The sequence below is a fragment of the Oculina patagonica genome, chromosome 13 (genome assembly GCF_052425735.1).
Source record: "Oculina patagonica isolate OP01 chromosome 13, crgOcupat, whole genome shotgun sequence".
NCBI lineage: Eukaryota > Metazoa > Cnidaria > Anthozoa > Scleractinia > Oculinidae > Oculina > Oculina patagonica.
The window spans coordinates 36022645-36047884 of record NC_135770.1 but is presented as its reverse complement, the minus strand read 5'-3'; the positions used below and the strand labels follow the sequence as shown (position 1 = coordinate 36047884).

General features: G+C 36.9%; 3 protein-coding genes across 8 annotated transcripts in view; 2 read left to right on the top strand and 1 right to left on the bottom strand.

The window, feature by feature from the left end:
- Positions 1-16497, bottom strand: part of LOC144635800 (poly(A) polymerase type 3-like) — an 81293-nt gene extending 64796 nt beyond the window's left edge. For all 6 annotated transcript variants that reach the window (XM_078494903.1, XM_078494906.1, XM_078494907.1 and 3 more), the window contains exons 1-22: positions 16346-16497; positions 16155-16236; positions 14420-14499; positions 13884-13950; positions 13584-13665; positions 11530-11639; positions 11199-11252; positions 9088-9199; positions 8600-8689; positions 8148-8286; positions 7558-7645; positions 6954-7074; positions 5135-5219; positions 4454-4507; positions 3469-3582; positions 3303-3352; positions 3101-3151; positions 2665-2734; positions 2004-2073; positions 1456-1606; positions 683-822; positions 484-567 (exon numbers count right to left, since the gene is read on the bottom strand). In XM_078494903.1, the coding sequence (XP_078351029.1) occupies positions 484-567; positions 683-822; positions 1456-1606; positions 2004-2073; positions 2665-2734; positions 3101-3151; positions 3303-3352; positions 3469-3582; positions 4454-4507; positions 5135-5219; positions 6954-7074; positions 7558-7645; positions 8148-8286; positions 8600-8689; positions 9088-9199; positions 11199-11252; positions 11530-11639; positions 13584-13665; positions 13884-13950; positions 14420-14499; positions 16155-16236; positions 16346-16353 (1902 nt within the window). In that variant the 5' untranslated portion in view covers positions 16354-16497. The remainder of the gene's footprint in view (positions 1-483; positions 568-682; positions 823-1455; positions 1607-2003; positions 2074-2664; positions 2735-3100; positions 3152-3302; positions 3353-3468; positions 3583-4453; positions 4508-5134; positions 5220-6953; positions 7075-7557; positions 7646-8147; positions 8287-8599; positions 8690-9087; positions 9200-11198; positions 11253-11529; positions 11640-13583; positions 13666-13883; positions 13951-14419; positions 14500-16154; positions 16237-16345) is intronic.
- Positions 16498-17764: 1267 nt separating this feature from the next.
- On the top strand, positions 17765-19195 carry LOC144635838 (uncharacterized). The gene has a single exon (XM_078494956.1). The coding sequence runs from the start codon at positions 17870-17872 to the stop codon at positions 18842-18844; it is 975 nt and encodes a 324-aa protein (XP_078351082.1). The 5' UTR covers positions 17765-17869; the 3' UTR covers positions 18845-19195.
- Positions 19196-22877: 3682 nt separating this feature from the next.
- On the top strand, positions 22878-23739 carry LOC144636693 (uncharacterized). The gene has a single exon (XM_078495879.1). The coding sequence runs from the start codon at positions 22927-22929 to the stop codon at positions 23686-23688; it is 762 nt and encodes a 253-aa protein (XP_078352005.1). The 5' UTR covers positions 22878-22926; the 3' UTR covers positions 23689-23739.
- The last annotated feature ends 1501 nt before the right edge of the window (positions 23740-25240 follow it).

Here is a 25240-nt window from a genome sequence, read left to right as displayed (position 1 = left end):
AGAGGGTACGGTAATACATGGTTGCGCGGAGATATGAAATTTATCTTTGAGTATTCTCTCGATTTCATCATTTGAAAACAAGAGAAATTTCATATCCCCAAGCGACCATGTATTACTTTGTTTATTTTCTAAACCTACTAATAAAGAGGTTTTTGACGATTTTCCGAAGATTTCCTAAGATTTTCAAAATGTTGTAGATCTGAAGGCCATAAGAATGTTTCTGAACCTTTTTCGAAAATTTCCGAAGATTGCAGAGGAAGATCCGAAGATGTTTCGACTAAATGTTGATCAACTTTGGCTCATTGAGCATTGGGAAACATGGCAAACTTGTCAGCAAACGTGTCGAAATTGCTATCTTCACATGTGAAAGATATATCTTTTACAGTGTAAAGATATGATTTTTCTCAGCGAGAGAAATCCTGGTAATGCATTCTAGTTAATCGGTATATAATAAATAGATATTGCAAATGACTTGTAACAAACCGTGATTTCTGTATTGTCCACTCGAGCTTTTTTGCTGGCATTTTCAGTTTCTGAAGGAGAACCAGCTCGCTTTAACCCAGCGGGCTATGGAGAAATACAGTACAAAACAATAGTCTAAGCACAGGGGAGTAAAAAAAAAATTGCAAAAGATAAATCACTGCCGTGTGGTGTATAAAGCTTAGCTATCACTTACGCATACCTTGTCTTGTGAAACCGCTGACGGCTGACTGGGAATCGTAGTTGTATCTGATGACGTCACTTCACCAACGGTTGAAACAGTTGACGTCACAGTGGCAGCGTCCACATTGCCTTTTTTGTCGTCTGAACTAGTAAGGGCAGCTACACAAAAGAAATTAATTTTGAAAACGTAAATATTACTTCCAAGACAGACTGTAGCCTGTATAAACAGGCGCCTCTTTGAGCGGGGCAAATTCTTTCCCGTCGTACATTCAACCAGAAACATTTCAATTCAGGTTTGCCACTCATTAGAACCCAAAAAATTCCCTGACTTTTCCCCGACCCCAAAAACATTTCACTGACCTTGAATAAGGTGAACCTTTTATTACATTTGCTTCAGCTTCTTCTGCAGACCATTTTCTTCATTTTCAATCTCTTTATGTTTTTCACGGAATTTTGAATGCATGGCATTTTACTTCATCAACAAATCCATTTGTTTATTTTTATTCAGCCAAAATTCCTTGACTTTTCACTGACTTTGACAAGAACTAAGATTTTCCCTTACTTTTCCGACCTTGAAAAATTTTGTTTTCCCTGACTTCCCCCTGACCGTGGCAACCATGTTTCATACTGATCAATGAGGTAGCTTTACACAGATCTGTGCAATGTGTGATTGGCTGTTTCGCGATTTTGAATATTTTTGAACACAAGTAACATCCAATCAGAGAAACTACTCAGATATCTGTAGAGCTTCAACACCAGTGATGTCTGGCTAAAAAGGTTCAGCAGACTTACCTATTTCTTCGCTGTTTTCAGTACTGCTCCCAATCCAGTCTGCGCTGTCATTAATAGGCTCTGAAGTTATCTCCAAACTCAGATCACTGGCATTCAGTGATGAATCAAGAGACAAGTCTGCTTTGGCTGGCTTAACTGCAGCAGCTGGGGCCTGAAAGACAATGCCAAGATATTGTGATAATCATCATATCATCACATGTTAGAGCAGCTTACAGAAACACGCTCTGTCCTGATGTCACTAGATAACCAAACACCAAGTTAACAGGGCAGTTGGAGGGCTGTTAGCAGAAATCTATTGAATTTGTATGAGTATGAACTTATAGGGTATATAGGGTCCAGCACTAATATCAACATACGGTGTACACAGTAACAAGCTTTTATTTTGTGAAGGCTTCATGTGAAGTGCTGTATGTGATTTTTGTCAGTGTGACTGTGATTTAAAGTAACCAAACATTCAAATGATATGCGTTAGAGCTGTATTAAAAGCCTACTTCAGGAAGAAACTTCAGGATCACTATCTGATAACAAACATTTCTTTTTTAACTTACAGGTGGTACTATAGAGCTTTTTTTCTTCTGTTTTAGAACACTGGGTGGTAGATATTCACTGAGCTGCTTCCTACAATGAAATAGAATATGAAACAAAATGAATAATTTTATGGATACAAATAACTGCTAACTACCACTCTATGATGCTAGCATGATTTATATGTAAGACCCAACAACAGCAAAAGAAGGCAGTGCTCACTGACTACCCACTATCCCTTTTTATTGAAAACTAGCAAAGGTACGGTATACTGCAATTCCTGAGTTCTGATTGGGTAACAGGCAATGGTATATGAGCTCATTTACCATTGACCACAAATATGGTAGCCAATATGTGTTTTAAAACATTTATTCCACTTGAACTTGTTGGATATGAGAAAGTTATAACCAATGAGGTGCAGAGCGCCAAGTTGGCTATCTACCATCTCATATCCAATGCACGCACATAGAATAATTTCAGTTTAAATATAACTTTGATTGACTTTTCCGCCCCAGGTTCACCCAACTGCTGCACTCAGGTAGGATAGTGTAGAAGACAACAGCAACAGCCCAAGGGCACAAACCCAAGGGCACAAACCTTCTGAACTGAAGCACATTTCTGTAAGAACATTAGGGCATAAGAATTAGGGAAACTAAGAGGGTTAAATAGTATGCATGTACTCACTTTTTGACATGTTTTGCTTCTATTCTCATACCCTCCTTAAACATTTTGGCTGCTACAGCTTGTGAATGGACTACAAAGAAACAATAAGGTAAATTTTTATTTTATTTTAGAGTATAAACTGTAAGACAGACAGACAGACAGACAGAAAGATGGATGGATAGACAGATGAAAAGACACACTCATGCTAGGATACTGTTAGCCATTGTAGTGTGTTAGACTTGCGACCTCGAAATCAAGAGCTGGAATCCAGTATGTGTGTTTGACTTGAGATTACGAATTTGAAAGCTTGAGCTCAGCATGTTCTTAGGCAAGACACTGCTCTTGTAGTGCCTATTTTCACCCAGAAGCATAAATGGGTGTCATCATGATGTTGCATTCCATTCATGTGGAATACATTTTTGTAATAATGCTAGTTAGTTATGAACATGTTACATACCTGTGTTTGTAAACAACTGAATTGCCCCTGTCAAATCAATCTTTACATTTTCTGTGAACACAACGTAAATAAGAATTCACATTTCAAAACTGTTTACATAATATACATGTACTTCTGATTCTCACACATACATGAAGTTCTTTACTACTATTAGTACATACAGTACAGCATAAACAAGACATATCCAACGAGGCATCTTTACCTTTTTTCTCAAATTGAAGCCCAATAAACCATCTAGTAGTGGGTGACTCCCTGTGGAACATTAATAAAAAAACAACACATGCCTCTTGAGTATTTCACAAGTAAGTCAAAGAATTAAACTTAGCTACCTTTTACACTACCCGCACTACAGAATAAAAGTTGCTTACTTGTCTGGTTCTAATGCACCAAAGGATTTTGGTTTGACGTGTGCTAGCAAGACGTACTGAGTATTTTCCAGGTTTGATATCAATATTCTGATCTTTGATTCTACTAAACCAATCCTGAAAGAAAACACAAAGCACGCAAGTTGTGTGAATCATACTAAACCTTTGAATGTCTACACAAGATTGAAAGAGAACTGTCATCGGCATGATTTCCAGAAGCTCGAAACATAGCAACAGTTTCATTCTCTAAGAACAGTTCTTGAAGGATGACAAGATTAGGAAGTAACAATGACAAACACTAGCGAGGGTCGAAAATTGATAACCTGTTACCAAAGAGTCACACAAGACCAAACAAAAAGGATTAAAAAAGGATAAGCTGGTAATGCCTATGTTTTCAAATTTCCCTCTAAAAATTTTTATTTTACACTTTCAGTTGAACCTTCTTTATAAGACACCAAAGGGACCAGAAAATACATATGAGTGTATAAATAAGGTTGAATGTACATGTATTATATTTAGTAGGTATCCATAAAATGAAGTTGAACACTTCCGGCACCTACATCTATTAAAGTAATGAATTAATGCAAAATTATACAAGTGAACATCTTACAATAGAACTTTCGTTAGTTTGTAATCAAAGGCATTACAGTGGAGGGAGACAGGGGAGGAGGGGGGGGGGGGGGAGAGAGAGAAAAAAGGCTGGAAGCTGGAGAAGGTAGGGTGAGAAGCAGGATTCCTAAGGTGGCGGGACGCGGGAGAAAACAACTAAAATTTTGCCACATTTCATTATATTTTTGCAACAGATATGGGACAAAGAGGAGGAAACCACTAGGGAAAGGGGCGGGAAGCGGGAGTAAAAGGTATGGGAGGCGGGAGATTCAGACCCCGTCCCCACCCACAGTATAGTCACATAGTATTATGTTATAATTAAAATTACATGTCTCATTTAAAACAACAAAACACAAATAGAGAATCAAACAGAACTCACCACTCTAGGTGATCCTCTTCACTGTTTGACAAGGCACTTAACACAATATAATGTCTGAAATGTGGAGAACAGAATTCACCAGCAATAAATGAAGCTGGCACTGTATTGTACATGTTATCCATGAATCCAAGTTTATCGCAGATGAGAGATTTGCTAAACTTTTAAGTCAATGAACTCCAAAACAAATTGAACAATACGATTTGGGGGAACATTGCGGCAAAAATTGCATAACAGCTACCTACTACTTGGAAAATGCTGCAAGAAAACGTTTTTAGAAAATTCAAAAATTCTGGAAATAATATGTTCAACGGCAATGTTTAAGAAAACATTTTTTTTCTGTCCATGGATAAAATTTATAACAAAATATTTTGTTCTCTTGTTATAGAATAAATGAAAATTAATCAATAAAGTTGTGTTATGCAAAGTGCCAAAATATTGATTTAGCTTTTCTAGTTTGAAAGTAATTCAATAATTGAAGGACTCAGTTTCAATTTTTTCGTCTACCTTGAATAGTTGAAGTAGGTGTTGTCAAGACCAGATAATTAATCAAACACCACACCAGCAAAGCAGAGTCTCTTTATTGCATCAACTTTAACACATACATTTAAGTGATACAAGCCAGGGGAAGACAGGCTTAACATGATTACATTCAGACACACAAAACAAGGAGAGATCAAGTACTTGTATTTGCTAAAGAAGTTGGGTGGTTGAAACAGTGCATCCCACGTCGACTTGCCAATCAAAACGTTGCTCGTAATTTTTAGGCCTGCAATGTAAAATTATAGTAATAAACCTCTACTGTTCCAAAATAAGCCAAAATGTACTGTATTCTCTGATCTCTGATGTCATCAAAGACAATATAATTTTGTTGGCAATAACCCCTCCCCTTCCTCCACAAAATCCTTGTGAGAATTAGCCCCTTTCCAAAGCCCTCTTCCCATTCCAACCCTCCAAGTGAAGACCATTTTAGTCACCATGGCGACTAAAATTTTGGAGCTGGCGACTAAATTGGAACCGAAGTTGCCAGCCTGGCGACTAAAATTGAGAAGAAGGATTGAAAGCGCAAGCTTAATTTAGCGACTAGAATTTTTACTGGCGACTAAACCTGAGCAGTCGGTGGCCAAATGGCCACTAAGGAAAACAAGAGCTCTTAGAGCTTACAACTGCGCTGGTTTCGTGAGCACTTTAGGGGAGCCATGTGGGGGGGAACAAAAAATGCGCCGCCCCCCCCCCCCTTATCCCCTTTACCTGCGTTGAACAATGTTGCGACTGACAAACAAGATGGCAGGAAAACACCTTGCGTGACATTTCATGGTTGACTAGTTCCATCCGAAATTAAATATTTTTCTTATATGCTAATGCTGGCCAAATTTAATTCCTACGATCCTGATCCGTGAAACAAAAAAATCTTTTAAATCAGCATCCAGTGTTGTCTTGAAACTACCGTTTAAAGATTGAATAACCAGCTCCGAAAATGGAATATTGGAGCAAATAATTAATAAAATCAAATTTGAGAAAAACACTAGACCTGTGTTTTGCTGAATGGGAATTCCCCGGGGAATTAATTTAGCAATATGACGTAACCCTTGCAAGTCAGGGTTTGTCCCAGTGGTTTTCCATCAGATTTCAGAAATCCTATGGATGACACAGCTCCAAAAATAAATAACGCTAAAAAGTCGAACATTTCACATTTAACATGCTAAGTTTAGACCAGAGGATTTGTTTAGTTTCCGTTTGTGGCAGATTTAAACCTTTCAGAGCATTGCGTGATTCTTGCCGATCAGTGCCTTGTGAAAGTAAAAATTTGCTAATGCCAGCACATTCCAGGACACAAACGTAATGTAAATAAATGAAAATTCTTGCCCGCTAAAGCGTATTTTTTTAAAGCGTGAAATTTTAGTATTTTCTTCGATTCAAACGCTTCAAAATACTTCACACTGAATTTTGTAAGGAAAGATTAATGGCTTCGCAAAGATCTGAAAGGTAGCTGATAATAGCTTTGAAAAATTAGGTGACTCGAGGTCTAGCCGATCGAAAGTGAAACTTGTCATGTCAGCACATTCTTTTACACCAACGTAATGGTATTTATTCACAGATTCTGGCCCGCTGAAATATATTTTTCTTTCGATGCATGAAAATGTAGAAATTTCTTTGAGTAAAACGCTTCAAAATCGGACATCTCACGCTTAACATGCTTATTAAGACCAAAGCATTTGAAAATTTCCCATTGGTAAGTTTTTTCTAGCTTTTAAACCTTGCGTGACCCGAGCCCGGCCGAGCGGGAGCATCAGTCTGGTCACTGAGAAAAAAAAAACCGCTTGCAGAGCAAGAACTGCGCAGCGCAGTTAAAAATAAACTTGGAGGGTTGCATTCTATACACATGGGGTTTGTAGTATGGTTTCATAGTTCCATGTTAGGTTACAGTGCACATGTACATCATTCTTCAGTACCACGAACATTGAAATTTTGCTAGAGTACTGTACGACCTGTGTAAACTTACCATTTTCAAATTCTTCATTCATAATTGTTCTTGTTGACATGGAGACATTGAAAGTAGAATTCTGTTGTGGATAAGCTGGTGTGATGATAGGCATCAAATGATATCGGTCTGCTGGATTTGTCTATAGAAACAAAACAAACAAAGGTAATTATTACAATTTATTAATAATTATTACATTATCAGTATAACACAACTAACTGGGCATTTTGAAGGTATGACATGGAATAATCACAATTTTCAGTTCATAAAAATGTTCCTGGGCAAGCATATGTGCATGTTCATGGATGTACATGTACATAGTATGTAGTGATGTCTGTGATTCACCCTAAAAAATTCAAACTGTTGTAGCTCTTGGTCCTTGGACTGAATGCTACATGTGCAAAAAAAAAAATCAAAACCAAGAACAACCAGTCAGAGACAATGTACATGTGGATCTCCATCATAAGTGTGGAATATTTTGGCTGATTCTCTAGGTATCTATTAAGCCTCTGTAGAACAAGAGGCAAGACAAGTCTCTGAACTCTGCAGATGTTTGAATACATTGAAAGATCTGTCCGATGATAAGTGCTCAAAGACAAACTTAAACCACAACATATCTATTCACCCTTGGATCCCACACTGGGAAAGTTAATCCCATCTTGCTGTCACTGGGCGCTGTAATGTTCTTCAGCAATATTGGGTTTGGCCACTCCCTACAAATTAAAAAAATCAATCAATCAATAAACTGGGTGATTCCACGTTGTGGACATCACATTCAGACAATTTGAAGCTTTTGCCAAACCTTTACACAGCTAACTAAGGTGAACAAACTTATGTGTTGAATTACTCAAGTGATCCTTAATATTAATTAATTTTTCCCAAAAAGAAAAATTGATTTGCTCACAATGCCTTTGAACAACAAATTTAAGAAGGTGTGTTGCTGACATTACAGTAAAAAACAACCAAAGGATAATGTGATTTCCCTAAAATTAATTTTCCTTTTGATTAAAAAAAACCTTAAAAGTATAATGTAGTCTACCCTGTTTGATAATGTTTACAAACAAAAATTTGTGTTGCGAACATTACAAAGAATCTGCCGCAGACATTACAATTTTGGGAACATGTTTCAAATCAGATTTGTTTTAATCTGTTGTGGAATGTGGAATCACCCAACTATCAAAACACCATAGGTTTTAGTTCTCTATGATGACCTACCATTTTGAAAACACAAGGAAGAATTTTTGGAGTAGCGTAGCTGCCACAGCATTTGGATACAACTGACAAGTGCGAGCTACTAACATGGCCCAGGATACGCCGCCAAGGAAACCTAATACATTAGAGTATATACCACGATCTGGTGGAAGAGAAAAAAGCAGAAATTTGTCAAAAGATAATAAACTGTAATTGTGTTACAAGAACAATACTAAACAAATTCTGAGGTGAACAGTTGTAATCCTGAGGTGCATAATACAGTCATGTTTATGTCTGTCCACTGCTAGGCTTGTGGGCAACTTCAGTCTGGAGATATGCAAACTGCACATACCTGAGTGTAGTGATTCCAGTTCACTATTACCGGTAAACAATGAGGCTTGCAAACAAATTCTATTCAAAATATCTAACCAAATAATATCAATTTAAACTAATGATCTTCTATTGTTATAACCTACTTTTTGCCCACAGTTTGATTGCTCGTAACGTAAGCCGAAAGTTTTCTATGTTGGGAACCAAGTGTAGAATTTCATCTGTGACGCGACAACCTGGAAAACACAACCACAACAATTCAATGTTGCATGTAATATGTACATACTTGTAAAAAAGATCATTTAGAAACTGTATGTGCATCTCTCAAATTAACAAAAAAAAAAGTCACTTTGGTCAGTTTTGATATTTTTACAAACAAGTAAGTCTCTATAATGAACAAATCAGTCCAAGGCAATACACAGATGTTCATATAGCTCCACGTGCAAGTACCGTACAGGTCAGAAATGTGAACTAAAATTGACGCACAACATGTACAGTGTCAGATCCCAGACATAATTATCTTAAGCAGGGAAAGAATAGACATTATTTATGTATGCAAACAACTGTCTGTTAATTAAGATGGGAAATCAAATCTTGCAGTGCAACCAAACAATACTCACTGACAGCTTCTTACCATTCAAACTTCTCACACACTTTGGGTCCAAGTTTTTAAGTAAGCTCTCATCTAGAAGACTCAAGTCATCTGGCACCTCGGGCAGAGCTAGTCGTGCAAACAGCAAGTCCATCTGAATGATAGATAACAAAATGCCCTTCAGTGCGAGGTTACAATAGTAGCTGAATTATTTACAAGTAACAACAACAATTTCTGGTACATGAACATGTACTGTTATAATTTAGGATAATACTACATGTACAATAGTTATGCTATATTGACCAATCATTTGCACACTTCATACTACTACTCAGTGTAGATGTCTCCTTACATATACAATGACATAAACTGCAAAGCAGTGACAGTTTCGTAGCTGTCACTAATTAGTTCAATAGTAAAATAAGTAGACTAGAGCAATTGGCATACAATGAAGTTGATTGACTGCGTGAATTACTGACCAACTGACTGAAAGAGCAAGCAAAGATTGATTTATTGATTATTACATTGATTAACCCATTGACGCCTGAAGGTTTTACGCACGCACCCACCCCTAAATACCTGGCTCTTTTACGGCATTGAACGCAAACGTACGAGTGGAAAAAATAAACCATATGCGCAGTAAATTCAGACAAACAATTAGTTTTTGAAGTAAACTTTTATTAAAACTAGACATGTTGAAAGACCAATTTATGACTAAAAGAGATTATCAGCCTTGATAAATTGATCCCAAACCAAACTAAAGACAGCGATAAAATTTTATTCATCCCCGCGCTTCATTTTGGAGCTCGCAAAAACACAGAGACTTTGTACAAATTCTTAAGAGAAATCGTAAAATATTCTGGTAAAAGATAGGTTTACAGTCTGTGCAACTGACACTGTCATTAATTCAATAACACTTAGCTTTTTTCTTGGTGCAGAAAACCGGTAATTCGAGATGATAAAACTATCTTCAAATCACGGCGGCGTGACAAAGCATAAAAAACGCTTACAAAATTACAGAATTCTGACTACTAAATCAACACTAGCACCGCTTTCCACGCGTTCCTTTACTATTAATGTTAATAGACATACTCCTTTGTATATTCTGAAGCACTGTTGTAATTTTCAAAAGCGATATACATAAATCAAAACAAAGCGAAGCTAGACAATAAAGAAGCAAGTCTCCCGAAAGATAAATCTCAGATAACAACACGTGCGCAACAAATCTGTTCGCCTTCAAAAGCCTTAAATTCCGGACACAAAATGGATAAATGAGAGAACCTTGAAAGAAACTTTGTTTAGAATTTATTTTTAGTTCGGATTAAGCCAGATTGGAGTCAATTGTACACGAAATGGATTTACCGATCGTTCAAAAAATTACATACAAGTTCGAAGCAATAACAGTACATTACCATTTCGTTCTCAGAAGACTTGAGAAGCCGCATTTAGTCCGTGTTCAAGTCTGTGATTTGAATTCAAATCACATTTGTAAGCGCCATTACACCATGTCTTCGCGGCGGTGGAAGGAAAGATAAATCCTTCATCAACAAGGTTTTAGCACTCTGTACTTCATGGTTTTCCATTTTAGGGTCACTTTAAAATTCTATAGTGTTTCTCCTTTCTGTTTGAAGTCCCAAAGATGGTATTTTTCTTGTTCAGAATCAAAAACAAGGCCTTGGAAGTTTGTAAATTACGTGCTGCGCGGCTCCATGATTTCCTTGTACATTTTCAACGCACGGAATAAGACGAAAAACCTTCTTTCTTGGACCCCAAGAGTTCCCTAAAAATATGCGCAGAAAACAGATTCTGATTGGTTTATTTGCCCTTATTATCTATAGAACAAAAGGAGAACCAAAAAAACTCCAGGGAGGGAGGGAAAGGGCATTTGCCAACACGTGGTTTTCAAGGCCGGCTGAGGCCGGCACAGGCATTTTGGGGGTGGTTTTCGCGCGGCCGGCTACGGCCGGCACAGGCGCCAATGGGTTAAAGACAGGTGATGCGAAAATAGATAATCATCACTTAAGGGATATTGTTGTGATGTTCTATTAAATTCTTTGGACTCAGGCAAAGGAAAGATAAGGCAGTCATTAAGGAGGATTACTATTTTAAACTTGAAATTAAAAGATTTAGAACATGTGCGTCACAGAACTTACCTCTATACTGCAAAATACCATCTTGATGACAGGAACAAATGCATTTTCAACTGCCTAGATGTCAACAAACAAAGGAAATGTAGATTAGGATATCGCATCTGGAGCGTCTAATGCCCAGTTTTGGTAGTAACTATTGCTAATTGTGTGTTTTGTGTGTGTGTTGTCTTGTGTTGTGTTGTACTTATGCTTGTGCTTATCTCACAAAATGTGAACCATGCGGTAGCATCTGTGTTGATAAGTCTATAGCTACCTAAAGTAAATGTTTGTTGGTTAACATATTAACACTTCCATTTGAAAACTAAAAGTGAACTTTGTAGTTAATAATACTTACCCTTAGTTCCTTGACATCCTCGTTGTTCTTGAGAATCTCATAAAATGTTCCAAAGAAGTCAGAACGATCAATATGGCGAGGAGCAACAAGAAGTGTGTCAATATCAGCACCTGAAAATTAAACTTACATGTTACGGTTGTGGAATACATGTAAATGTAATTGTTGTGCCCTACACATGTACATAATCCTTAAATCTGGACTCACATACAATGTACATGTAAGAACTTAAATTTCCAATTAACGCTGTAGCAAACAACAACTTCATTATTTTTATAGATTACAAAGAACATGTGCAGCCTACATTAAAATTGTTAATTTCACTGCCCAAGTAGAAAAACAGGGCCTGTAGAATCCCATATACTACTTTGGCTCAAGGATGGACTTAAGAGTGACTTTTACGAACGGCCGAGCAAGAATTTGATTTCCTGGCAGAAATTGGAAAATCGATTTTTCTTCGTTTTTTGCTCATTATTAGCTTTAAGGTAGCTAAGAAACCTGATGTAGTTTGTTTCCCCTAGAGGTCTTCTAATTTTGAGAAAACAAAGAAAATCGATTTTGGTGGTCGAAGTCACAAATTTCCTAACTTTTAAACCCGAAATTAGCTATTATGAACACTCCTTGCGTTCGCTTACAAAACCGCGCAGAGAAATTTGGTCACTTCCTATCTACATAAAAACTCTTTTTCTTTCGCTAGAATATAATTTCAGGGCTTTATCGCAACTCTTCCAACTGAAAAATTGAACTGACGAGGAATGCTTTTTACGATAACAAAAATTTGAATGAAATAGTAATTTTCAACGGCAGTATTTAGCATGTGGTATAACATTAAATTTTTTCAATTCTCGCTCAAACATGCATACAGATATTCTTATTAAACATACCTGAGAATTGGCTCGGGTTATTGGAAAGATTCTCACTTAGAGGGCATCAAACTTCGGCAAATTTTCACAGCATGACCGTAAACTGTGTAAATACTTCTAATTGCCAAACGCCACGATAATGAATGTTTTAACCCCAAATGCTCGTCTTTCCTTCTTCTTGCCGAATGTTCCATTGCAAAATTCCCTTTTCAACGGAAGAGTGAGATAAAAAAGCCAACCTAGGTCCATTTTGATCGCAAAACCTCTTCGCCATTTTGCTACAAGATTACATTTGTGACTTACGTGACATAATACACGTGACATGAAACACGATATTGTGACGTAAGTGAGTCTGCGCAGTAAGAGCTCTGGGGTCGAGAATGTCACGGAGTTAAAATAACGCAAAACAATTCTCCAGCACCGACAACGCAGTTTGAGGAAGCAAATTGATCGTTCTGGCGTTCTGTACACACTTTCGTCAAGAGAAAAGAACCACGATAAAGGAAAATTGCTAAGGATGAAGATGCAAAAGGAATTTCGCGCTTAACAGTTGCTTTGTTGCATTTTGGAGCCAAGAAATGTTTAGCTGTAAGTTAGGCTATTTTGATCGATATCACAACATTTTGTGGGACTACGATGTATTGATAAATATGCTGCCTTCAACAACCCAAGCCAATTCTCAGGTATGTCTTAGATAAACATTTACATGTGTGTTTAAATGACAATTGAGAAAATTTGGAGTTATACCACATAATAAATAATTCCGTTGAAAACTGCCGTTTAATTCGACTTTCTAGTATCGTGAAAAGTATTCCCCACCTTTTTAATTATTTCAGTTCGAAGAGTTTTGCTTAAGCCCTGAAATTATATTTTAGCGAATGGAAAAGAGTTTCTCTGTTGATAGAAAGCATCCAAAGTTTTCAATGTGGCTTTGTTTGTGAACATGACGAGAGTTAACGATAGCGAATTTTGGGTTGAAAATTGTGTCACTTTGAGGCTCCGATCACGAAAACTGACTGGTTTTTTTCTCGAAATTAGAAGACTTCTGGGGTAACAAAATACATCAGGTTTCTTATCTACCTAAAAGCTATTAATGAGCAAAATAATGAAGAAATTTGATTTTTCAATTTTCTGCCAGTGCAAGCGCAGTTTTTATTTAAAGTCCTTCTTAACCCTTAATACATTGTAACTAACCTTTGGTATGCACACCCAGCCTGTATGAACCAAATGTGAAGATCTTTCCTCCCACTGAGTTGGCCACAGATTCTGGCATGTTCTGTGTATAAAAACCCCTTTGTCAAAATTTGTATCTTCTAGTCTAAGAACTATTTACTGGTAATGTTGGTTAAGTAGGCAGTACAGCCTGTCTTTCAAACAGATAATCACACTTAAAAAATTTATGTACAGTGGAAACTTTCACCGCTGTCTGCAAGTAAGTCTTCTAAGTCTTCATTCATTTGTGATCAAAAATGTTTTAAAGAAGATTTCACTTACCTTTGATAAACTAATATCAATGATCCACTGCTTGACCAAGGTATTAAGTTTTCCAAGGACAACAATCCTATAAAAACAGCCATGTACAGAAAATTTCAAACCAGTTTGATTTTTGTTTTCCTGTTTCACATTATGACAACGAATTTGAGACAAGGAAAAATGAAAATCAAACTGGTTTGAAAAACTGAAAAAAAAAATTCATCTGACAATGTACATAATTATTTTCCTCTACAGGGATCTGGTATATCCATGCACATCTACCATCTCTAAGAAAGGTCATTGCCTGGTTTAAAACTTATGCATAAGAAACAGCCAATCAGAAAGAGCACATGAATCTTGGCATTCATGCACACAAGTACATATGGTGTACATACAGTTTATAACTTAAACTTCATCAGTGCATAATTTTTTGTGTCCAAAATTCAGATGTTTCCAAGGTTAAAAAAGAATTGAGTGTCTTGATATACAAATGTACCGGTATGTTTACTCACGCAAAAAAATATCAATTGTAATGTAACTAGAAATTTATTAATAACCTGTGCTGGAGTTCTTCCTCTGTTTCAAATACTCCATAAGGTTTGAGAGATTCCTCAAGAGCCTTTGTAATTGCTATGTCCTGAGAGATATTTGAAGAAAAAGTACCACATGAACAAACTGTATACATGTACCAATCATACATTACAACCTTGTATTCAAAACTATGTTGAGGAATGGAAATTGCCAAGAATTCTTACTGCAAGAAATTTAAGCAAAACCTGCTTTCGTTAAAGGTGCATTACCATGGAGTATTAACGCAATGTTAAGTGTAACATTTGTTTCCAAGACACTAATTTTTATTATTTTGGAAACAAAATTCTTATCCTTCCATGTAAGAAATACAGTTTTCTCTCAGTCTGGTTGGTGTACTATAACCTCAAGATTTGGTGTCACTTCGATAATTCTCAAAGGTTAATGAACTTTTGTCCTTGTTGCTACATGTTTTACGTTAAACTTGTTTTCTTTATCATGGATTATTGCTTTCTTATTCACATAACTTCTTTTATTTTGAATGATTTTGCCAGTCATTGACAGTATTTGAGTGAATTAGTTTTTTGTTATTACAAGCAAGCATTTCCTATGACAAGGACCCAGAACATTTAAATCTTACATCACAGCATGCACATTGATAATGCTGTATTAAAATTATCATAAATAAGCATATATGCACCAGGGTGCATTCAGTGTACATGCCATGCCGAAGATACGCCAAATTTTTTATAGGTTTACGTCAATATCCTCTATTATTCTTATCTAAAATTAGTCGTCTGTACGCCAGCTGAAAGGTGCCGACTACAATCATACGCCAATACGCCACACAATTTTTAAATTCACGCTGAAGATCTTCAGCGTAACCTACGTAGAATGCAGCCTGGTATATACATTATATGCAACAAATTTGGTAAATTGCTGTTGTGCAGTTAAACAAAATTACACCAATAATTCCTGCAAATAAAATAATTTTTGTTCAACTGAACACTGTCGTGAAGTGTGAACATATATACCGTATTTTCTCAAATAAACGCCCCCGGCGTTTATTTCGAACTTGGCTTCATGAACCCGGCGTTTATTTGAAGCCGGCGTTTAATCGGGGCCCGGCGTTTATTAACGGACTGCAATTTTCTGCCAATTTTTCAGATTGATTTATTGTTACTGATCTTCGAGACCAAGGGGCAGTTTATCAAGGCGGGACGATTTTTCTCTTCGTTCTGCCCCGAAAAAGTGTCCCTGGGTATCCAAAGGTGATTATTTCCCAAAGGTGCACTATTACGGATTGGATAGTTTATGTTGCAATCGAGATTTGTGACAAACAGAATATATTTACTTGTTAGCTTGACCTCAAATAAACGCCGGGACCTCGAATAAACGCCCCCGGCGTTTATTTAAAAACAAGCAATTTTGACCCGGCGTTTATACGAGGCCGGCGTTTAATCGGGGTCCGGCGTTTAATCGAGAAAATACGGTACATCGCTGATACATGTAAGCTTGCAAAATTTAAAGATAATAGATAATAGTAGTCTGCACACCCGAGCATTGAATAAAACAAACACAATTTTTGCAGATCGTTGTTCGTTTAAAAGGACTGTACTGACAAATCATTCAGACTTACACAGCTGTATAATTATAGTATCCATGTATAAAGTTACATAATCTTATAAATATGCGGTTAATGTTTCACAAAATAATTTTCTACATGATCGATCGGCACACAATGCGAGCAAAACATTCACATACCCCGGGCTTGGGTCCAGCCAAAGATATCGCGGAAGTGATTCCGTAGGATTTTTGTGTCTGTCCACCGGAGCTACCGGCAATACTGAGAAAAACAACAACATATGAGTAAAGGCGCGAAAAGAAAACGATGTCTTTGATCAACAGCAACATCAAACCGGTTTAAATCATTTCAAACATAACTGACTTCTTACCTGGACATTTTAAAGGTTTTAGGAAACCAAACGGTTCATTGAAGAAGCATTCTCTGCGAATTGAAAGGGTCCAGGATGGTTTACGAACACAATTTAGAACAAAATATCTAAAGGTCAGTAAAACGTGGAGAAAACCAAGATGGCCGAAGGCCAACTATCCAACAACGCATGCGCGAACAAGTTCGTTCTCAGCCTCCACTCGGCGAAAGCTTGAACTTTTACTTCCAGTAACGCCTTCCGAAACACCGCCGGACACCATACAACTTGATTTCATTGAGTGAATGCTCTTTTTGCCGTAGCTTATAAAATGTTTTCAGTAGATAAACGAGTCCTGAATCCTGCTGAATCTCAGATGTGTGAAGGAAAGGCCAAAGCAGACGTATTTCCGGCTGTCGTTTCTCTCCGCAAGATTTTTATATGGTTTTAAAGAACAGAAATATCGTTATAAGTGTGCCAAGTTTGAAGTCCATTGAAATTGTTTTGCGCTGTCACCATTTTCCTAAAGTTCCGTGACGATTTGGTCCTCTCGGCGAAAACCGCTATTTCGTCGAATATTTTCAAACTTTTTTTAAAAATTCGGCCGAAAAAATCGTTGAATCTTTTTATATTTTTTCCTAAACTAGTTCACCGAAAGAAGTGTTCTGGTGAAATAAAAAATACTCGATTGTTTAAGACTGATTTTCACTTTTCGATGCTTACGGCATCGTGTTTTCAAACATCTTCATATAAAGTATATGGCCAGGAGGACCCAGGAGCTGTTTATGAACTTTCGTTATTATCTTGAAATTGAAAGAGAAAAATATCAAATTAGGATTAAGCAACGAAAATTTACTTAAAATAAATATGACTAAAGGTTCAAAATTTTACAGGAATGGAACTTTCGATTACTTAACATCCCGTCACAAAATCGAATTTGATGAATTATCCACTTCCATCCTTGTAATCCTGTACTTCTTCCAGGAATAAATTAAAATACTTGTTGTTACCTTTTTTTGCTCCATAGAATCTTCTTATCTAGTTTATTTATGTGCTGGGTGGCATTTGATAATATAATTTGGAAATTAGGAAAGAAGACTTTCGATAATGGGACACTGCCCTTTTTATAGCGCAAATTTCATAAAAAAATGATCAAATGCGCTTTACACGGATAAAAAGTAACAATACAAGAAATTATTGCCTTAAGGTATAAGATATAATGACTACTTGATTTAACTGGATGATCGTAGATCACCTCTCTTATTCACTGATTTAAACGAGACTAATAAAACTTAATGTCATTACCATCATGAGACAAATCAAAAATATTGCTAGAGTACTTTATGTACACAAGCTACATCCGTTCGCCTGGACGCAAATGGCATTTCATTTACATTTTTTTGACAGATCGTTTGAGTTGTGTTCGATTTGTCACTGAAGTGAAGCTAGAACAGATCTGCATAGCACGTGAACAGAGCAGAACTCTATCTACGCAACCACGATTTCCTCTTGTAAAATCGCGTGCAGTTTCTCGTGAGTTCGACCAAGATGGCAGGCATACACTTACCGGATATTGGGAAACTGGGAATTCGCGTAGCAACAGGGATGCGAGACAAGAAGAAAGTGGCACCGAGTAATATGGCCGAAAATGCAAGATTCCAAGCGTTGGCTACGCGCCTTGACACCGAAAAACACGAACGAAGTAGAGTTTTGAAGAAAGAGGAGAGAAGAATGAAACGAAAGAAGCATAGAATAGACAAACGCCGGCAGGATATTCAGAAAAATAAAAAGCAAGAGATAAACAGTGATGTTGACACTAATGACAGAAAGAGGTTTCTTCCTTTAATTTCTCATCCTAAAACGGCGTCTGTAAATGATTGCAAAGATGACTTGTTAAGCGAAGATCAGAAAGACCTTGATGAATATTCTGGCAGTCCATCTTCAGCCATCTTTCCGATTCAGGACGCGCTCGGTCGGTTATTAGATAGCGCAAATGGCAGAGAGAATCGAGCGAGTGAAAAGCGTAAAATTATCCTACCGTCGATTGAAACTGGCTCAGGTGAAGGCAACGTCAAATGTAGAAAAACTGCACCGCTGAAGAAAAAGTCAAAAAAGAACGGAAACATTACGAACAGGAATAACAATATTTTGGAACGTAATTTTGTGGAATCAACTGTGCTTAGGAACTCACAAGTAATTCTAAACTCGCCAGAAGAAACAAAAACTCTTACTATCAGCAACAACTCTACTGGAGAGGAATTAGAAGTCGATACAAAAGTTTCTTCACAAGCTAGGAAAAAGGAAGTACAATTTGAAGACGAAACACAAGAACAAATAAAAAATGGTACAGATTTGAGTATCGACGAATCGGAACTTTCAGCAAACCCGTTTAATTACTTGTTATTAGAAGAACAAAGACGAAAAGCTCTGCATCAAAATTTAGAAGACGCCTTTCGCGCTATAAAAACCTGCCGCTACATTAGAACGCCGAGTCGTCGAGAAAAGGAAACAGATGATGAATAAGCTTAATTAATACAGAATGATCGTCGATTTGTTAGTAACCAAAGTCTAACTGATTGGATCAATTAAGTCTTTGTCCATACTTTAGATTTCATTTTTCACTAATCCATCTTTCGAAGAAAGTTAATTAAGGTAACAATTTCCATGTAAAGTCTACTTAATTAAACACTTTTTGAGTTAAGCAGTTAATTTTTCCGATATTCCTCATCTGTATCAGCCCTTTAGTTTATTTTTCAATTTTGTAATCCATTATTTTTAGTTGCATTCCTGCGTTTCAGAGCTCATATAATTTTGCATTTTTCTTTGCTATTTGTTTACTTTATAATATTGACAAATGATGAATTTCATTGTTGACAAAATGATTGTATGATTATAAACCCTTCATAAAAATATGCATACATTTATAAGTTGTTCATTTATTATTTATTGGAGCTAACTTTATTATTATATCAGCTCTTTTCTGTGAAAAGTATCATTTTTAAAACTTCATAAAACAAAATTTCGCTTCGCAAAAGTTTTGCGCTTTGGTGATGTATCCGTCTTCGTCTATAATTTTTAATTAAGAACCAAGAACAGAGCGATTTTCATTTGCCGGAGTGTCGTAAAACCCAAACCAAAGTAATCACTCTAGCCAATCACAAAGGACAGAGACACTCCAGCCGGATCCAGACTAGGCTTTTGTACATTATGCTAGCATGTTTTCGAGTATTTTAGTGGGGCAAAAGCATTGAGCATTATTCGAGCATTTTAGTGGCATTTTCCCGGAAAATTGATTTTTTTCCCGAGAAAATAAAAAAGAAATTATCTTTTTTAGAGAAAATGAAGACTAAAACTCAAAATTCAACCAAAAATAGCTTTCTGGAGATAGTCAACTACTTTCTGTACTTAGCCTCGTAGATGATTTCGAGGATTATGATTTTTTGGCTGTATTTATGAACTTTTATACGTTGTTGTTGTTACTTCTAATACTTGTACGTTTTTGTAAGTGTCGAGTAAGTGTTAACGGTTAACACCATGTTAAAAACTTTGAAATTAATTTAAAAAACCGTTTGTATAATGAGCATTATCCGAGCATTTTAGTGACTTTTTGGGGGGAGACCGAGCATTTTAGTGGGAAAAATGGAGCATTAAGGTGGAGCATTTTAGTGGGGAAACAAAAGCATAATGTACAAAAGCCTAATCCAGACAAAAAGCAAGTAAATACATGTAGCCTGCTCGAAGCGCGGGAAAACGTGTGTGAGCGAGTTTTAATTCTGATTAGTTGACAAAGTGGCGCGAGTTTTTTAACCAATCACAAAACAAGTAGTCCAAAAGCAATGCAATCAATTCATGGCTAAAAAAATTTGTGCAGCGGAATAACAATTGACACCTTTTCTTCACTGAGATGCTGAATCTTTGCCTAGTGATGAGTATACCTGCCTGATTGCGCCGTACGCGTATTTGTGGATTTCATCTGAAATCATAAAAATTCTAAAATCTAACTTGTAATTCCAGAAGTTGTTCTTTTCTATATTCCCGGGCAAAAAGAAAACATGTCTGACATTAATTCAGTGCTTCGTTTGGGAAATAAAACATTTTGACATTTGTAATGTCCCGCCAAGATCCTGTTTCTCAAATGTCAAAAGGTTATTCAGTTTTATGGCATTTTCAGTTTCAAAACTTGATAATAACAAAGACGTGATATCTAAAAGGCTTTTAAGAGAAAGCGAATGATTTTGACTGTAAAATCTACTTTACTCATTGTTACATTCCACATTATGGCCGCCATGATGGACAGGTACAAACTGATGATGGCGGCTTTGTTTTCGCAATAGCTCAGTTGCATGTAAAAACATACGCTAAAAGCTATAATTATGGCAAAAGGTTTCTTTCCGCTTGCTCTACACTCTTTTTCGTGAATTTTTTTTTATGCTAACAAACAGTTTTTGTAACATTAATGGAAACCACCAACACGAAGGTTCTGATGATCATGCATTGTCACAAATTAATTTTTGCGCTGCCTTGTGGGAGAAGTGGGAGGCGCGGTGGCCTAATGGTTAGTGCGTTGGATTCTGGATCGAGCGTTCCGTCTTTGAGCCCTGATCAGGGTCACTGCGTTGTGTTCTTGGATAAGACCCTTTACTATCACAGTGCCAAAAAAAAAAATACTAACACAGTGCCTCGAATTTAATGCTGGGGGTTAACCCTGCGATGTACTAGTTCCCATCCAGGGAACATCCACTTGGCTCGAACGCAGACTTTACCTTGTTCTACGCCGGGGAAGAGCACAACTTAGTTTAAACTGGCTGCAAGAGACAGTAAAAATACGCCACAAGAACGTGTAGTCCAGTATAAAAAGTAGTTCATTGTATGAAATATTATCCAAAACACAAATTTATCAAGAGAGACGTTGTTTGACGGATATAAAAGCTATGAACAACACCAGGCGATAAAGGCCGGTATTGTTACGGTGCCAAAGTAACCGATGATAACGAGTATAAAAGTGGAATAAAAAGAAACTTGTGATGATAGAAAAAGAGGAACAGAGACAACAATGAGAACATTGGAGGCACGAGTAACTGAGTAAATTCGTCCAACAGAAAAGTGACTGAAATCTTAGGCCCTGTCATTTAAGAATGTCGCGCCCTATAGCAAAAAGCGGAGGAGTAGGAATGGGGAGAGGGACTTCCTCTCCCCATTCCCATTCCCCCCCCCCCCCCCGTCGGTTAAGGTGTTTGTTAAGCGGATTCTAGCGGAGAAAGAAAACACACTGAGATTTGTCAATGCACAGTAAATTAGATATAAATTTAAGTGCTTTTTACCTTCAGAAAATCACTTTTTTAACCTAAGCTAAGTCGAGTGTTTTGGTATCAACATAAACACACAGAGTTTAATATTGTTAAAAAACAGTACCACATTTTTACAAGTCAGTTAATATTGTAATAACTTTATCTGTTCCTAAAATTGTTTTTCGGGTATTATTTCCGTCAAAGATTGAGGGCTTAAGAGGAATAATGAAAAATTCACTCCTTCTCTGAAATTTTCATTATTCTGTTGTATTAGGGTCGCAAAACACATTACTTATTGTTTGTCAAAACCTCCGTCGTTATTCAATTACTCAAATTATTACCTTCCAACCAGGGGGTATATTACAACTAGTAAAGACTTTTGTTATAACCTTATTTCATGCCCAGAATTTACATTGTTCATTGTTTTTCGCCGGTATGACCTTGACAAGAGACCTTGGTAGGACCAAATGTAAAGAAAACAGTTTCAAAACATTGTTAGAGGTTCAGTGAATGTTAATATATCGAAGTCAAATTGTTTCGTAGTTTTACTGAAGTTAATAAAGTAAACCAACGGTGGTTTCCATTCAATTCGTTCAGGACCCAACTATTATTATCTCGGCGGTATAACCAAAAGATGAACTACATGTGGGGGCCCTTTTTAATTGATTAATCTCCACTAAAGTCGGTTGAATAAAGGTAAAGAAAGCTGAGAATGAAAAACGAGCACGGAAACCCTTCCCCTCCCCCCCTGACACACACGCATCTAGATGACTGCCACATTAATTCTCTAAAAATCTTTGTTTGCTTCAATCATTAGAACGATAGCTCTTTATTGGAGATTAGTTTCGTGTTATTTCTAATTTACTTTGCTTGTTGTCACAAGTTTAAAACAGAGTTTTTGCGGTCGAACTTGAGTAAAATTGGTAGCGACACATTTCATCGGCAAAGTTCTTGGATCAGTGATCACCTTTTGCCCGACAATAGCTTTTACTTAAAACAAAGTCGAACTGCACTTTTTCAACTTCAAACGTTTCGGGACCTTCCAATGGTATGTAAACAAGACGAGAACAGAAACCCTGCGGGCAAATTACTGTAAACACCAGACCGAACCAAATCTTTAACTCTGAATAACACGTAATGTTTTAGCTATCGTAAACAAAAGAAATTCATAAAAACAAAAATAGACCGTGCCAAACTAAATAATAGCACAATGATTTATTCCTAATTATGAGCCGCTAAGTGCCAGTATATGTATTTGCGCAGACGGTTCACGAAGCATTTGGTTTTTGAATAGCTGGGTGGATAGACGTGACCAAAATGGAAGAGCAATCAAGGAATTCTGCGCTCTCGATAAAACAGAGAAATTGTGCTCAAAGGAACTCGCTTCTTAAACACACAAACCAGAAGATAAGTGCCTCGATACAAAGCGAGCACAATCAATTTGAAAGAAGCATGAATTTTGAAGCTAAAAAGTTACGGAAAAAGCTTATGTTGATGATACCAAACCCAGCGAATGACACAAGAACTAGTTCTACGAAGGAAGAAAATTCTGAAGAGAATGGTCAACACAAACTAAAGTTGCCGGCCATTAAAAACGAACCCAACTCGGCGCCATGTTCTCCAACTTTAGGTCATCGAAAATCGCATTTTACTTGGAACAACCTTAGCGTCTCGCCGTCGAGTCCGATCCCAATGCCTCGACGAGGCTCATATAACGACATTAGTGACTCGCCAAGAAACTCACCAATCCTATCGCGCAAAATGAGCCGGTCGTTTTCGCATCGAGATCGCCGTCCAACGTTAGTACCACTCTCGCCGCCTTCGCCTGGGACAGAAGACGGCAGTGGCAGGATTTCGCCAGCTTTAATGCCAAGAAACCTCAAGTTAAGAGATCAGGCTCGGCGCGAAAGTGTTCTTAAAGCGAGTTTGGCACAGAACGAGATAGAATCACCACAAAGTCCTACGCTAGAAGATCAGTTTAAATCCCTTGGAACGTGCCGGTATCTCCGGCGAGCTACTTTAGAAGCTGTGAAAATAACCCCGGCCGATGAAGAAAAGGATGGCACCCAACAAGAATAACTTAACTGAAGGTGTAAGGCTTCCTTTCATATATTGAAGCGATCAAATGGAAATGTTATGTTAAATTTCTTGACCAAATGGTAGAACCGACACATTTTCGGCCAGGTGTTGGAAGGTCGATAGACGGGCAATATTTTCATTTGCCAAAGCCGTGTTCCTTTAGTTTTGGTGCTTCAAAGGTGTTTTTAATTGAGGGTGCACACACAAAAAGAGTTTCATAACAACATAAGGTGTAGTTTGCAAGTAAAACTCTGAAATTATTTATTATTATGCTTGCTATACAGTCAACTCTTTCTTAACAGACACCTCCATAAGACGGACACCGCCTATAAGACAGACATCTGGTATTGGTCCCGTCCTTGCCGTTTTTTAGTCATTTTACTGTAACTAAACTCCGTATAAGACGGACACCTCTTTAAGACGGACAGCTGGAGGCAGGTTTCGAAGGTGTCCGTTTTAGAGAGTTGACTGTACTTTGTTAGTCAATTTGAGTTCCACTGTACCGTGTTATAAGTTTTTTAGTCAGGTCACAGTTCGGATAGGATTTTTGCATGCATATATCGTCGCTGGTAAAATTGTAGTTATGTACAAACTTTAGAACTATCTAGCAATTGCGAAAATGAACCAAAACAACTTTATATTCATAATGCTTCTCCGTTTTCAAGATTTCTAGCTACACAAAAGAGTAACAACAGCGTTTTAATTTAGATTGTTCAGAACTAAACTTAGCTGTTTAATTAGCCACCATTCGCATCAATAAGCCAAAATTAATTACGTTCTTAATTATATTATCATTGAATATCAGAACCTATAGCACATGCACCTTATATTTCTTGAAAACTATTACATATGTTGAAGTACATAGCAAAATAAATCACTAAATGCATAAAGTTGATAAATCACTAAGTTTTCATGACAATAGAGTTAACCTGAAGACGCCAAACTTCAATGTAGTTATTTAGACACAGCCATTAAAGGATTAAAACATAATAAAATATTTGAGTCATTGTTTGAATTATACCCCTCATTTGGGAATTGTTTATGTATGCATGCATATATTTACTTTAAAAGCTCCCCGATGCTATCGATAGATGATATGTGACTAAATATTTCCACTAATGGCGAAAATTGTTGGGTTGCCGTTTTTCCGAAAAATTCCAATTGTCTCAAAAAAATAATTACAAACATTTATTGCCAAAACCATTTTATTTTATTTACTTCATATTTTATTTTGTTTTTATTAGTACATTTGTCGCTATTGATTGATTACCAGCGTTCAGAAAGGACGGAACCGCAAACATTAGCTAAAGGCGCATGCTTTTTACCTCTAACAATGTGAAAGAACTGATCATTTTATGAAAAAGAAACGTGTGCAACTTTCTTACTGGCTTTGCAACTGAAAAGAATCCTACTCTTTCGATTTGAGAAGGGTCATATAAAGCTAATCTATTTCAATAAATTTTCCAATACAGCGTAACATTTATATAATTGCCAGTGGCTGTTTTCACAATAGAGATTGATAGTTTGTCTCGTACGATTTGTCCATATTAAA